At 60.2% G+C, this 14,872-nt stretch overlaps 1 protein-coding gene across 1 annotated transcript in view; it reads left to right on the forward strand.

Moving 5' to 3' along the window:
• KIAA1549 (KIAA1549 ortholog) overlaps window positions 1-14,872 on the forward strand; it is a 121,965-nt gene that overhangs the window by 87,750 nt on the left and 19,343 nt on the right. Inside the window, exons 12-16 of the mRNA XM_056123970.1 lie at window positions 1,309-1,493; window positions 9,714-9,910; window positions 11,197-11,312; window positions 12,201-12,406; window positions 14,541-14,764. Coding sequence (XP_055979945.1) covers window positions 1,309-1,493; window positions 9,714-9,910; window positions 11,197-11,312; window positions 12,201-12,406; window positions 14,541-14,764 — 928 coding nt within the window. The remainder of the gene's footprint in view (window positions 1-1,308; window positions 1,494-9,713; window positions 9,911-11,196; window positions 11,313-12,200; window positions 12,407-14,540; window positions 14,765-14,872) is intronic.

Raw genomic sequence — 14,872 nt, forward strand, 5'->3', positions numbered from 1 at the left:
CTTGTACCCGCCGACCTGGGTTTGATCCCCGACATCACATATGATCCCATGAGCCCCGCCAGGAGTCATCTCTGAGCTCAGCGCCAGGAGTCAGCCCTGAGCACTGTTGGGTGTTGCCCCCACAAATTAAAGTTAAAACAACAACAACAAAAAGACTTGAGAGTTTGAGAGGTCTGTAGAGTGTAGCTGAATGTCGCATGTACGTCTTGCCATGGGGTGAACAACAGGAAGGGGAGCATGGGATTTAGATGTTTGCCTGGCATGTGGCCACCATTTTATCCCTGGCATTGCACACGCTCCCCTAGCACCGCCAGGAGTGAGCCCGCAATAGCCCGACCCCACGCATAGCCCCAGCATAGCCCCTGAGCACTGTAGATGTGGCCCCTCAACCAAAACCAAACCAGCCAGCAATGTGCCTCCCTTTACAAGGCCAGATGAGCAGAACAGAACTCGGAGGGGGACTAGTCCCATGAACAGAAGTTGGAGGAGGGCCCCTCAGGACAGTTGTGCAGAGACCGGACGCATGTGGCTTTCAGAGCCTGGTGTCTGGAACCTAGAATCTAAGACGACCAGGAAGAGCTGAGCTTTGAGTGGGGTGAGAGGCTGAGGGGGGAGGCAGGAGTGACCTCAGGACAGGGACGCAGGATTAGGGGCAGGTGCCTGCGAAAGTAAGGGACCGGGAGGGAGATGCTGAAGCAGAATTGCCCAAGGCCAACGAGGAAGGTGGGTGAGGGCTGCGGTGGCGGATCTAAAAGGCCTGTGATCTGACGGTATTTGCCAGCGGACAGCTGCAGGCAGCTGGACTTGCACATGGCCCTGTGCATTGCAGGGGTGGCCCAGGTCATCTTGGGGCAGGAGAGCCGAGCTGCACTGCACCCCTGGCCTCATGTTGAATCTCTGGTCAGGTTGGCCAAGAAGGGCAGGGGGGACCCAATTACCCTCCTGCAAAAATAATGTTGGCCAAAAGCCCTGTTTCAAGGGTTTAGGAAGAGGCGTGGTGGGGAAATGAAGGCCGCGCCCCCAAGACTGCTGATTGGGAGAGCTGTATGGTGCGGTCCTGCCGCCACAGCTTGGAGGGAGGCTAGCTGGATCCGCAGGAAGCCTGGGGAATGGGAAAGGCACCGGCCTGCCACGGGCCACGTGCTTTAGGAGGCCGGCCAGCGGGACACCCGCAACTTCCGGTGTGTTCCGACGTCACTTCCGGCGTGCAGTGACGCCACATCCGGTCCGCGGGCACCACGTGGCGGGAGCCGCCTGCCCAAAGGGCCCGGGCAATGACCACACCCTCCCTATGTCCCTGACTCGCAGCGGTGGACAGGGTGAAGCGTCCGGTCCCGGAGGCCCAAAGCAGCAACCTGTGGGTCATCGTGGGCGTGGTCATCCCGGTGCTGGTGGTGCTGGTCATCCTGGTCATCCTCTACTGGAAGCTGTGCCGCACCGACAAGCTGGACTTCCAACCGGACACTGTGGCCAACATCCAGCAGCGTCAAAAGGTAAGGGGCGCCTGGCCCATGCCCCAGCGGCTGTTTGGGGGGCAGGGACAGGGCTTCCCGGCCCAGAGGCGTGGCCTAGGAGGAGGGGGCGCTTGTCCCCCACCACCAGCCCTGCAGTGCCCAGGCCGCAGCTCCCTGCCCATGGCCAGAGCTGGGTGGCCGCGGGTCTTGGCATCGGTTCTGGGCACCACCTCTGGGCTCCCGGGGCTGGCCATGGTTAAGGGCAGCTCTGCTTCCCGTCCCTGCGGGGTGGCCCTGGACCTGCCAGCCCCCAGGAGGCAATCACTAACCATGCATACCGAGGGACAGAGGGGCGACCTCTCAGTGTACCTCAAGTCCTACTTCCTGGGTGCTGGTTCCCCAGAGGAGCCCCACGTGGCATTTCCTGCAGCCAGCAAGGCTGGACTGTCCTCGTTGGACTCCTTGGGAGAGAAGCAGCCAGGGTGCGGGGTCACTTGGGTGGTTGCGGTACCCTCCCCAGGCAGGCGGATAGTTGAATTAACATAGGTAGGGAGTTTCCTGGAATCCCAGGCAGCCAGTCCAAAAAAAAAAAAAAATAGATGGGTGCTGGACTCCAAGGGTCTTAGCCTGGTACCCCTCACCGATGTAAATTTTTTTTTTTGCTTTTATTTTTTATTTTTTTCTTTGCTCTTTGGGTCACACCTGGTGATGCACAGGGGTTACTCCTGGCTCTGCTCTCAGGAATTACCCCTGGTGGTGCTCAGGGGACCCTATGGGATGCTGGGAATCGAACCCAGGTTGGCCTCGTGCAAGGCAAACGCCCTTCCCACTGTGCTATTGCTCTAGCCCCCAGCGGTTCTGAGTGATATTTACAGCGCCTGGGTTTGGGAGCCCCTGCTCAGTGTCTGCCCTGCCTGGGGTGGGCTGTGAGTTGAGGGTTGGGAAGGAGCCTGTCAGGCCTCACAGACCCCCCCCCCCCCCCACCTTCCCAGGGGAGCTAGAAGTGCAGCCTGTCCATTCCGACGAGTCCCGCGGCCTGCCTTTGGGTCTCGCAAATTTAGAGGACTTGAAACGCTGGATAAGAAAAAGCAAGTGGCAGAAAAGCATGAAGTCAAGGAGTACTCTGTTACCCTTTTAGCTTTATTCCGACGGGGTATAAAAAGTGCTCGGTATTACAGAGCAGGAGAGGATGAAGGAAGCACGAGTTTGTCTTCTCTTTCCCTTTTGTGGAAGTACACGAAGAGGGGGCAGCCGGTGGCTTGAGCGGGAGAGCACGTGCAAAGGCCCTGGTTTTGTTTTGTGCTTTCTAAAATTTATTTTCTTTTTGGGTCACACCTGGCGATGCTCAGGGGTTCCTCCTGGCTCTGCACTCTGGAATCACTCCTGGTCGTGCTCGGGGGACCATATGGGATGCTGGGGACGATACGTGTACAAGGCAAACACTCTACCCACTGTACTACAGCTCTGGCCCTGAGGCTGTGATTCTGATCCCCACCCCTCCCCTCAAACCCAGCATTGCTAGGTGTGGCCCTGGTGCTCCCCCCACGCCTCTGCCTGACACCCCCATGCTCAAACACTGAACAGTCGGGCTGCAAGGCCAGGGCTGGGGATGGCTCCTTTGAAAAATAAAGAATATTCTCTCCACATGTATGAAGGAACTAGCAGAAGGACAAAGGCATGCGGGTCCTGGGGCTGAGATCTCCAAGCCTGCTCAGATTGGGGCTGAGCATCCTCCACCCAGATCCTCCATCTTCCAGTAGGCAGGGGTTCACATCCACCAACTGCCCCCCGGAGCTGTGTAATCCCATCAACGGCCAAGACCCAGAGACTATAAAACCCAGCTTCTGAAAGTGACATCTTATTATCTCATTCCTACTTTGGACAACCTGTCAGGCTACCGAATGTAACCTGCCCACACGGCAGAGTCTGGCAAACTCCCCGTGGCGTACCCAATATGCCAAATACCAGTAACGATGATGGGTCTCATTCTCCTAACCCTGAAAGAGCCTTGAATATGGCACTTTTTAAAATCTCAGGGCTAGGGCGAAGGAGACGTTACTGGGGCCTGCTCGAGGCAATCGACGAACAACAGGATGATCATGATGGTGATTCTTTCCATTACAAATTAACTGACAAGTGCCAACTGCTGAATCCCTGGTCAGCTTACAGTTGGAGAGTTTTATCGGAGGCATTCTCTACATATATATTTGGTTTTGGTCCCCTCTGCTAAGTGTGTTTGGTTATTAGTCTAGCGAGTGGCCTGCAGGGAAGTACTTGGTGGAGCCATTGATTCAGAATTTCAACAGTTTGGCAGGATGATACTTTCATGCCTGTGATGGGCAGTGCTCCCAGGAGCTGTGGGACCCGTGCAAATGGCCTGGGGCCCTCCCACGGCGCCACATGTGCTGTCAGCCGGGCTGGCCCTGGGTCAGCTCGGGAGGCCTCTCCCCTTGCTTTCTCCTTCTCCCGCTTTGGCTTCTGAAACATTTTCCCCATCCCAGACGTTGGACGGAATGAAGTGACTTGTGAGTCTCTGGGGGAGCTGTTGGCTGTGGGGGGCTTAGGGAGGTGGGTGTGCTTTTCCTTTCGTTACTGGATTGGGCGGTTGGGGGTGTGAACATCTTGACCACACCCTTGAGAGAGGGCCAGCCCTGCGAGAGTTCCAGGGCACGGGTGGGCTCTGCAGGCCTGGTGCCTGACGCTGGCATCTGGGCCACAAGGAAGTGACGATCCCAACCTTTGTTCTGAACTTTGTTCTGACCTTTGTTCTTCAGTGGGTCCTGGGAGTCCTGAGAGGTCCCTCCCCTTCTGCCGCCCCCCCCCACCCCTCCGGGTGGCCTCCCTCCCATTCAGAAGCCCACTGGTGGGTCCCAGGTCCCCGCGCATCTCGAGGCAGCGACCCCTGGGCCCCCGTGGTGCAGGCCCCCTCCACGCCCTCAGGAGCAGGGCTCCGCAGGAGGGCTGCTTGTGCCCTACCTTATTTCTGATATTGAGGCCAGAGCTCTGCCTGCTCATGTCTGTCTGTGATTCTTTTTCCCTTTTCATCTGTCACGCACCCCACCCCGCAGTCCTCCAGCCTCCAGCCTTCCTGACCTTGCCGTCCCCTGGCGGGGGTTCTATTTACAGAACTGAATGGGTTGGCCTGGGCAGCTGGGCCCCTGGGAACTGTGTTCTTCCTGCCGGGACAGGCCACTCCCTGCTGCTGGGTGGCCCTGGGTCCCCGCTGCCGGCTGAGGTGGCCTCCAGCGCAGCACATTGATTCATCGGGCTTCGCACTCACCGGGCTGCTCACTGCCTGGGATGGGAGAAAGATGCACAGCCCCAAAGTTGACTGTCCCGGGGAAGGCATAGAGGGCGGCCTCCTCTGTGGCAGGTGCTGCTGCCTTCCCAGAGGGGGTCCCCCAGGGCTCACTGGGGGAGAGGGGCCACAGGGAAAAGCTTCATGACGCATGAAGGCAGGGAGGGAGGGGAGAAGGGAGGGGTGGAAGAGAGAGGATGGGGAGGGTGACTGGAGGGAGAGGGTGGGAGGCGGGGATGGAGGGGTGAAGGGGAGGGATGGGGAGTGAGGGAGGGAGGGAGGGAGGGGTGGAAGGATAGGAGGAGGGAGGGGTTAAAAGCCGGGATGGAGGGGTGAAGGGAGAGATGGAAGGAGGGGGTGGAAGGATGAAGGGATGGAGGGATGGAAGGAAGAAGGGAGAAAAGGGATGGAAGGGAGGGAGAGGAGGAGAAAGGAAGGGAGGGACAGAAGGATGGAGGAAGGGGAGGAGGGAGGGATGGAAGGATGGAGAAGGAGGGAAGGAGGAGTGAGGGAGGAAGCACAGAATGAAAGCAGAGGTTGTCATAGAGCCCGGCTGGAGCAGGGGTGTGGGGACCCAGCGAGAGGGCGGGGACCCAGAGGTGTGTTTGGGGACCCAACAGGGGTGTAGGATGCTTGCCTTGCAAGTCGCCAACATGGGTTCAGTCTCGGGCATCCCAGGGGCGAATCCCCCCCCCGAGCCCTGCCAGGAGTAATTCTTTTTTTTTTTTCCTTTTTGGGTCACACCCGACGATGTGCAGGGGTTACTCCTGGCTTTACACTCAGGAATTACTCCTGGCAGTGCTCGGGAGGACCATCTGATCTAACGGGGATCGAACCCAGGTCGGCCGCGTGCAAGGCAAACACCCTCCCCGCTGTGACTCCAGCCCCAGCCAGGAGTAATTCTTGCGTGTCGAGCCAGAAATAATTTCTGAGCATTGTCGGGTGCGGCTCGGAAACAAAAAACAACAATGATCCAAAAAAGTTTTTCAAGAGGTGCTTCTGCCCCCCTCCCCGGGCTGTCCGGGCTGCAGCCTGGTGAGTGCAGCACTTTGAGATGTGGTCGGACTCATAGGACAGTCGCAGGCTTCCGTCCTGCGTGTGGAGGCCAGAGACAGTGCTCCAGAGCTGAGCGTGTCGGCCGGGGACACGGACAGACTTAAAAAGTGAAAAGGCTGGTGTTCCCGAGTGCTGCGTGCTCGCAGCTGTGGGTGGGCAACTGTGGGTCGCCTGCCCAGACAGACACACTTCCTGCCGACTTCTCTCCCCGACAGCATTCATGCTCACGTCTCCGTCGGACTAGTTCTTAGACTCCCCGCCGGTAGAAGCCCCCCGATGTTCGCGTTGGTCTGTGTGCTGTCCCCTCCCCAGGCCTATGGAGCCCTGCGGGGGGGAGTGGGGTGGGGCGAGAACCAGGGTGTGGGGCAGAAAATTTCTAAGGAAATCTCTGTCTCTCTCTCTTTCTCTGTCTTTGTCTCTCTCTGTCTCTCTGTCTCTGTCTCTTTCTCTCTCTCTGTCTGTCTCTCTCTCTGTATCTGTCTCTCTCTCTCTGTCTCTCTCTCTCTCTCTGTCTCTCTCTCTCTGTCCCTGTCTCTCTCTCTTGTCTCTCTCTCTGTCTCTCTCTGTCTCTTTGTCTCTCTCTGTCTCTGTCTGTCTGTCTGTCTCTCTCTCTCTCTCTCTCTTTCTTGGGGGGCCACACCCTGCTCACAGGGGTTACTCTTGGCTCTGCACTCAGGAATCCCTCCTGGGCCAGAGCGATAGTACAGCCCACAGGGTGTTTGCCTCACACCCAGATTCGATCCCCAGCATCCCTTACGGTCTCCCAAGCCCGGCCAGGAGTGACTCTGGGTGTAGAGCCAGGAGTCAGGGCTGAGCACTGGCAGTTGTGGCCCCCAAACAAGTGGTTTAGAAGTCCTTGGTGGCAGCAGTACAGCGGGTAGTGCTTTTTTTTTGCCTTGCCTGCAGCCAGCCTGCGTTTGACCCTCAGTCCCCTGGGCCCCACCAGGCGTGATCCCTGAGAGCAGAGCCAGGAGCACGCCCTGAGCACCGCTGGGTGTGATCCCCGAACCATAACAAAAAAGGGACTCCTCCTGGTTGAGGCCCGGGGGCGTGAGGTGGACGGACCCTTTGGGATGCTGGGGAGGGTTGAGCTCTGGTCAGCTGCATGAAAGGCAAGCGCCCTCCCGCTGACCCCTCTGTGGGTCTCTCTCTGTGCAGGCAAAAGCACACCTGTCTGCGGTGGGCTGGGCTCAGGAGAGGGCTGCAGGGGTCATAGGCCTCCAGGGCTGCGCCCGTTAGTGACCACTGGTCAGTCCAGTCTCCGGCACCAGGAAATGAGCCTCAGTGGGTGAGGGTCAGGGAGAAGAGAAGGCCGGGAGGGTGGTTTCGGTGTCTTAGGGAACCAAGTTCCAGGCGAGTCGCAGTAACGTGATCACCTGACAGGTCTCTAGAAAACCCCCGGCCCTTCTGCCTCAAGCGCCTTTTGTTTCCCAGTGACTCCTGTTAACCGGGTTTGGGAGTTGTGGCCCCCCCTGCTGGCTGGAGTTGTTCCTGCAGCTCGCCTCCCTCATCTGTTTCCCAGCTTGGATCCAGAGCATCCTGGGGTGGGGTGGGGGGCCCTGCAGGGAGCACGTCCCTTTACCCCGCACACAGCTCGGGTCAGACTCACGGCCAGAGACAACCACGCCACAGAGATCCTCGCGGGGCCGCAGGGATGGCTAGGTGGGCTGGGGTTGGGTCCCTGGTACCGCCTGTCCCCCACCTGGCATGGGAGAGATGAGCTGAGAGTGTTGGTGCCTTACCGGCCCTCCCAGCCTCCGGGTTCCGGTCATAGGGACAGTGGCCCTGCGCCTCCTGGGCATAATAAACCCTGCCGTCCAGGGCCCAGGCTGCAGGCGGGCAGCTTGGGTTCAAGGGTCATGCACATGGGTGGGATATTGCTTATGAATTTTTTTGGGGGGTGGGGTGGGGTTTGGGCTACACCCAGTGGTGCTCAGGGCTTACTTCTGACTCTGTTGTCAGGGATCACTCTTGGTGGTGCTCCAGGGGCCAGATGGGATGCTGGGGGTTGGATCCAGCCCGTTTTTTTTTTTTTTTTTTTTTTTTGGTCTCCCTGGATGATCATACTTTCGCACTTGCCTGCTTGCCTGTGTTTTGTGTCTTCTTGTCCACTTGGATCTTTAGATGCTGCTTTAGAAACAATGCTTGGGGGCTGGAGCGATAGCACAGCGGGGAGGGTGGTTGCCTTGCACACGGCCGACCCGGGTTCGATCCCCAGCACCCCATATGGTCCCCCAAGCACCGACAGGAGTAATTCCTGAGTGCAGAGCCAGGAGTAAGCCCTGTGTATTGCCGGGTGTGACCCAAAAAGCAAACAAGAACGCTGCTTTTGGGCTCGAACAATATGGGTAGGGCACTTGCTTTGTGCATGGCTGACCTGGGTTTGATCCCCAGCACCCCACACGGTCTCCAGAGCCCTGCCAGGAGTGACCCCTGAGCACAGAGCCAGGAGTAAAGCCAGGTGTGGCTCCAAACAACAACAACAACAACAACAGCCTGAGAGGCTCGGCCTTGTGGCCTTGCCTTTCATGCAGCTGACCATACACGATTCCCAGAGCACAGAGCCGGGAGTGGCCCTGAGCCTCCCCCCCCCCCGGCAAAAAAGAGAGAGCAGTGGAGTCCCCCACGCCAGCCTCCTGCCCCACCTCAGGTGTTCTGTGCTCCCTGCAGGCCTTGCCCCCAGTTAGAACCAGGCTCAGAGCAAGCGGGGCCGCACCACTGAATGAGGGCAGCATCTGGGGGCCGTCAGTGGTCTCCCAAACGGAGCGAGTCTGTCAGTGCCCAGCCAGGCTGTCCCGGTTAGGGAGCCCGTCCCGGCTGGGAGGCAGATCTGGGAGCTGCCCCGTGGGCTGTGACGCCCCCTCCCACCTCCACCAGTCCCCCTGTCCCGGCCCTGCCCTTCTCTGCAAGGAGCTCCTCCCCGCACCCCTCCCCGCATCCCCCTGGAATCGGACGGCTTGGGGGGAGACGCTGCCGCATGGCTGCTCAGGGCCTCGCGGGCCTTCACACTGTCCAATTCCAGCTGACACACCCTCTGCTCCCCCCCTCTCTCGCTCTCTCGCTCTCTTTTTGAGAGAGGGTTTTTCAAAGCCAGGGGCTATTCCTGGCCCTGAACCCAGGAATCTCTCCTGGTGGTGGTGGTTTTATTTATTTATTTATTTATTTTTGCTTTTTGGGTCACACCCGGCGATGCTCAGGGGTTCCTCCTGGCTCAGCACTCAGAAATTACTCCTGGCAGTGCTTGGGGGACCATATGGGATGCTGGGAATCGAACCCGGATTGGCCGCGTGCAAGGCAAACGTCCTACCCGCTGTGCTATCGCTCCAGCCTCCCCTCTCTCTTTCTCCTCTCTTTCTCCCTCCTCCTTTCTCTTTCTCCCTCTCTTTCTCTCTTTATCCCTTCCTCTCTCTCTCTCTTAAAAATCAAATGTACTGTGTTCAGATAAGGTCTTCCTCACGGGTTCCACGTGACCGTGGATTCTGAGGGCCTAGGGTTCAGCCCCTTAACAGTTTGGGGGAGGAGATTTGTATTCATTCGTCTTCAGGGGTCGATGGCTCGTGTCAAGGTTGGGTTTGAAGTTTCCCATGGGGGGCCAGAAGTGGCTGTGGGGGTGGCATCCGGCCCCGCCTGCCTCGCGCTCTTCGTGACTCCTTCCCTGGCCGCCTCTTGTCCCGGAAAGCTTGGGGGGGGGGGGGTGTCCACAGTGGTCGTTGTACGGGGGACAGGGGCAGGTTGGAACCCGGTGGGATCATCACAGCGTCGGGGCTCCTGGGCTGGCGTCCCTTCCGCCTCGGTGCCCCAGCGCCCTGCCCGCACCCTGCCACCTTCTCTGCGCAGCACCCACCTGGCACCCCCACCCCTCCCTGGCCGCCGACTCACGCCCCTCCCTCTGCCTCTCTGCGCAGCTGCAGATCCCCAGCGTGAAGGGCTTCGACTTTGCCAAGCAGCACCTGGGCCAGCACAGCAAGGACGACATCCTCATCGTGCACGAGCCTGCGCCGCTGCCCGCCCCCGGAAAGGACCACCCCACCCCCTCAGAGAACGGAGACGTGCCCAGCCCCAAGGCCAAGCTGGCACCCAAGACGGCCCGGCACCGGGGAAGGTGCGTCCCTTCTCCGTGCTGCCCCTCGCCTGGCGCTGGGGCCCCTGACACTGACGGCTACTTCGGGGGGGGGGGGGGCCCGCCAGTGGCCCTTCCCCCCAGGAGGACAGGGTGGAGAGTCCTGGGAGGGGCTGCCTGAGGCCGTGTGGAGGTCAGCATGCGCGTCCTCTGGGGACGGAGATGTCCCGTCCACAGCTCGGTGCACGGCTCAGGGCGCATGGCTCTGTCCCCGGGACACCCTGCTTGGCCAGGCGTCTGGTTTCTCTGCAGTGTCCCCTTGTGAGCCTCATGCACGGAACCTTCCAGCAGCTCCTCCCTGCCTGACTCTCTGTCCCCATGCAGTGCCCTCAGCCCATCAGGCTCAGCCCCCCTCCCCCCCCCCAGCAGAGGCCCCGCACACATGCCCCCTTGGGCACGGAGCCCAGAGCAGGCCCCCTTGGCGCTCGCTGGGCCTCGTCAGGACACGATGTGACGTGGAGCCACATGCTGGCACCCAGGCTGTCGCTACCACGCTTTGGACTGCCATATCTCGGCTCATCTCCCACCAGGGTTGTGCAGGCATCCAGAGTGTCGTCCCGATGTCTGTCCCGGGGCTTCTGCCCACGTTAGAAGAATGTGAGGGATGTTGGCGGAAGGACGGGATTCGGCGGAGAGGTGTCCGCTTCCTTCCCTTGCAGGCTCCTGCTGACCCAGCCGTTGGCGGTCGCTTGGTCGGCTGAGTCTGTGGGTTTCCTCCACAGTCTCCTCCTGACAGTCACCGTCTGCCCGCGGCCTGCACGGCTGATGCGCGGTTTTAGCATCTCTCAGGGGCACCAGAATGTCTGGACAGTTCGCATTCCCAGGGCAGGGGTGTGGCCCAGTCATCTATGACCCCCACTGCCTGTGGGCCGCTCGTTTTTCATAGGGAGCGCCCCATCCCGGCGGAGTGGGAAGGGGAGGTCTCCGCAGAGCTGGGGAGTGAGCCCAGGACCTGCCCGGCTTCCTAGAGGTTCTGCATTCCCAGTTCCCCGCCGTCCTACCGGCCAGCTCTGGCCAGACGCAAGCTACCGGCCTGGTCCCTGCCCACTCAGACCCGTCCTCCAGTCTCGGCCAGCCTCCCCCACCCCCCCCAGCTTTGCCAGAACCCCCACTGGTGGCCCTCAGGGGCGCCTGCTTGCTGTCCTTGGCCCTGGAAGATGACCCCATTTGGCCCCAGAGTCCTTCCTTCCTTCCACGTCCGTATCCACGGGCCCAGCCCGGCCCCTTTGGTTCAGGGACCTGATGGGCTCCTGGTCTCGTGTCTGCAGAGTGTCCCCCTCGGATGCCGACTCGACCGTGAGTGAAGAATCCAGCGAGCGGGAGGCCGGAGACAAGGCACCGGGCGTGGTAGCTGACGGCAAGTTGCACCGAGCACCGCCAAGCGGTCAGTGACCCTCCTCTGTCCCCGCCGTACCAGGAGTTAACGAGGACGGGCTGGGAAGGTGGCACCCAGGGCTCTGCCCACAGCATGCCCATGTTGGGCTCCCCCCCGCCCCGTGGCACTGCCCGGGATCACCCCCAGCTCCACTACCAGGAGTGCTCTCTGAGCACTGGACTGGGAGTCATCCCTGAGCATGGCAAGGCTGTGACCCCCAGAACCAAAACCAGAGGGAAAGAAAAGGAAGAGCAGCTTCTGGGCGTCCGTCCCCCGCCGGGCGAGCTGACTGTGGGTCACAGCAGGGACCCTGTTCCCGGCGGCCCAGTCCCTCAGTCCAGCCTCTCCTTTGCAAGGACACCCGGCTTGGAGGGGCACCGTTTTGCCAGCATCCACAGTGCTCGCGATTTTCTCTGTCGTGGGAGTGACTTTCAGTGGTGGGGTCACTCGGGCCCGGGCCACTGACCTGCGGCAGTCACCCTGCTTGCTGGCACAGCTCTGGGGTCACAGTGCGTGCTCAGTGGCTGTGTGGTGTATGGGGGAGTGTGCAGAGCTGGGCTCGGACCCCGGCCGGCCTCCCACGTGCAAAGCATGTGCTCCCACCCTTTGTGCCGTCTTCCGAGCCCCGTTCCCCCCCCCGTTTTATTTATTTTTTGTTTTGTTTCGGGGGGCCCCGCCCGACATTGCTCAGGGCTTACTCCTGGCTCTGCACTCAGAGTCCCTCTGGCATCCCCTGGGGTCCGCCCGGGATGCCGGGATGGAGCCCGGGCCGGCTGTGTGCAAGGCCAGCGCCCTCCCCGCTGTCCTGTTGCTCCGTCCCCCCTACCCCCCTCACTCTCGCTGAATTGCGTTGTTGTTTCCTGCCTCTTCCCCGGATGACGCCTCTGTCCGCTCCAGGGCCACCCCCGCCCGGCCCGGGCGCCGAGCCGCACTCCTCCGCCTCCATCTTCGAGCACGTGGACAGGATCTCGCGCTCCTCGGAGGCCAGCCGGCGGGTGCCCAGCAAGATCCAGCTCATCGCCATGCAGCCCCTCCCCGCACCCCCGCTGCAGCACCCCGCCCTGGCCGACCGGGCGGCCGAGACCAACAAGATCAACAAAGAGGTATTTGGTGTTTGCCTTCCTGCGGGAGCGCGTGGGGAAAAGCAGTCCACGGCCCGACCTGGTCCACCCTTAACCACGGAACTGCGGAAAAGTCGGGTCCGCCCTGCCCTTCCACTCTTTGACTTGTTTTATTGTCACTCTGGTGCTGTGTAGTACACAACTAGTTTTGTTTGGTCTTTCTTATTTTACTACTCTTCAACCTTTTTTTTTTTTTTTTTGCTTTTTGGGTCACACCTGGCGATGCTTAGAGGTTACTCCTGGCTTTGCACTCAGGAATTATTCCTGGCGGTGCTCGGGGGACCATATAGGATGCTGGGAATCAAACCCGGGCCAGCCGCGTGCAAAACAAACGCTCTGCCCGCTGTGCTATTGCTCCAGCCCCTTCTTTAACCTTTTTAAAGCAAAAACAGGGAGTGGGGAGCTAGCTCGGAGACTGGTGAGTGGGACCCCCTGCCCACCTGGCCCCTTCACGCCCCTCTTGGTGTCGTTCTGGAGCCCCCGCTCCTGGTGCCGCCTGTCCCACTCTCCCATCGGCTTGGCAGAGGGTCGGTGCTGGGAAGCCTCCTGTTTGTGAGGCCCGCCCTCCACTGCCCTTTCAGATTGGGGTTTTGGGCCACACCCGGTGGTGCTCAGGATTACTCCTGGCAGTGTTGGGGGCTCTCTGCGTGCCAGGATGGAGCCCGGGCTGGCCGTGTGCGAGGCTGGCACCCTACACCTGGACTACCTCTGAGGCCCCTTATGTCTTTTAACATTTATTTACTTGTTTGTTTGGGGGCCACTTTCGATAATGCTCAGGGGTTACTCCTGTTTCGTGCTCAGGAATTACTCTAGGCGGTACTCTGGGGACCATATGGAGTGCCAGGGATCAAATTCCGGTCAGCTGCGCCTAAGGCAGGCGCCCTGCGCACTGCACTATTGCTCCGGCTTCCCTGGAGTGTCTTTAAAAATGGAGAGAGAGAGAGAGAGAGAGAGAGAGAGAGAGAGAGAGAGAGAGAGAGAGAGAGTGTGTGTGTGTGTGTGTGTGTGTGTGTTGGCTTTTGCACCACACCCGGCGGTGCTCAGGTATCGCTCCTGACTCTGACTCCAATGGGCCTCAGGGGGACCATATGTGGTGCTGCAGATCAAATGCGAGGCAAGTGCTGTAATCCCCACTGTCTCTCCAGCACCAACCTGTATTATTTCGTTCCCAGTCCCTTATATGGTCCCTGTACGCCACCATCGGTAGCTGGGAGCAGCCCCTGAGCACCGCCAGGTACAGTCTCCCCCAAAAAAGAAATTGAATGTAGTATTTGAGGGGCCAGAGATGAGGCTCAGGGTAGTTCACCTGCCTTGCATGTGTGAGGTGTTGGGTTCTGTTCCTGGCACAGCCCCTGCGTGTGCAGGTGAGGGCAGGGCAGTCTGCACAGGTGAGTGTGTAGGTGAATGCGCAGGGGAGTGTACACAGGTGAGTGTGCAGGTGACTGGGCGGGTGAATCTTGGTAGATAAGTGTGCAGGTGAGTACACAAGTGAGTGCAAGTGAATGTGCAGGTGAGTGCAGGTGAGTCTGGGCAGGTGAGTGTTGGTAGTTGAGTACACAGGTGAGTGTGAAGGTGAGTCTGGACGGGTGAATTTAGGTAGGTGAGTGTGTTGGTGAATCTGGGCGGGTGAGTCTCACTAGGTGAATGTGTGCAGGTAGATTTAGGTAGGTGAGTGTGCAGGTGAGTCTGGGCAGGTGGGTGTAAGAAGGTGTTTGCAGGTGAGAGTAGGTAGGTGTGTGTGCAAGTGAGTCTGGGCAGGTGAGTATATGCAGGTGACTGCATGCAGGTGAGTGTAGGTAGGTGAGTCTGCAGGTGAGTCTGGGCCAGCACGTCTGTGCTCTCTGGGCCCCCAGCCCTGCCCTCTCCTCTGTCCCCCTCCCTTCTGCATTCCTGTGTCCACCCCTCCCCCCACCTGCCACAGCTCCTTCCTGCTGGCACCGTCCAGTGTGTGGACCCTCGTCTGGGGTGGGGGACCTCGAGACACAACGTGTACTCTGGACATTGTTTGGTGGATCCCGGTCTGTGGGGGTCCGTGTGCCCACGTCACCGTGGGGGACTGTGGCCCTGGGACAGCCGTCAGGGCCATCCCAGACGCAGGCTCCCGCCACCCCCTCAGATCCAGACGGCGCTGCGCCACAAGTCGGAGATCGAGCATCACCGCAACAAGATCCGCCTCCGCGCCAAGCGCCGCGGCCACTACGAGTTCCCGGTGGTGGACGACCTGTCCTCAGGGGACACGCGCGAGCGCCATCGCGTGTACCGCAGGGCGCAGATGCAGATCGACAAGATCCTGGATCCCACGGCCAGCGTGCCCTCAGTGTTCATAGAGCCCCGCAAGAGGTGGGCCCCAGGGCGCGGCCCCTGAGGGACAGGCCCCCTGAGGGGAGCGGAGGTGGGGAAGGGTGTCGGGGCCATGAGCTCGCCACTGCCTTGTGCTGTGCACTGCCC

Source organism: Sorex fumeus, unplaced genomic scaffold, assembly GCF_029834395.1.
Source record: "Sorex fumeus unplaced genomic scaffold, SorFum_2.1 ptg000048l, whole genome shotgun sequence".
Classification (NCBI taxonomy): domain Eukaryota; kingdom Metazoa; phylum Chordata; class Mammalia; order Eulipotyphla; family Soricidae; genus Sorex; species Sorex fumeus.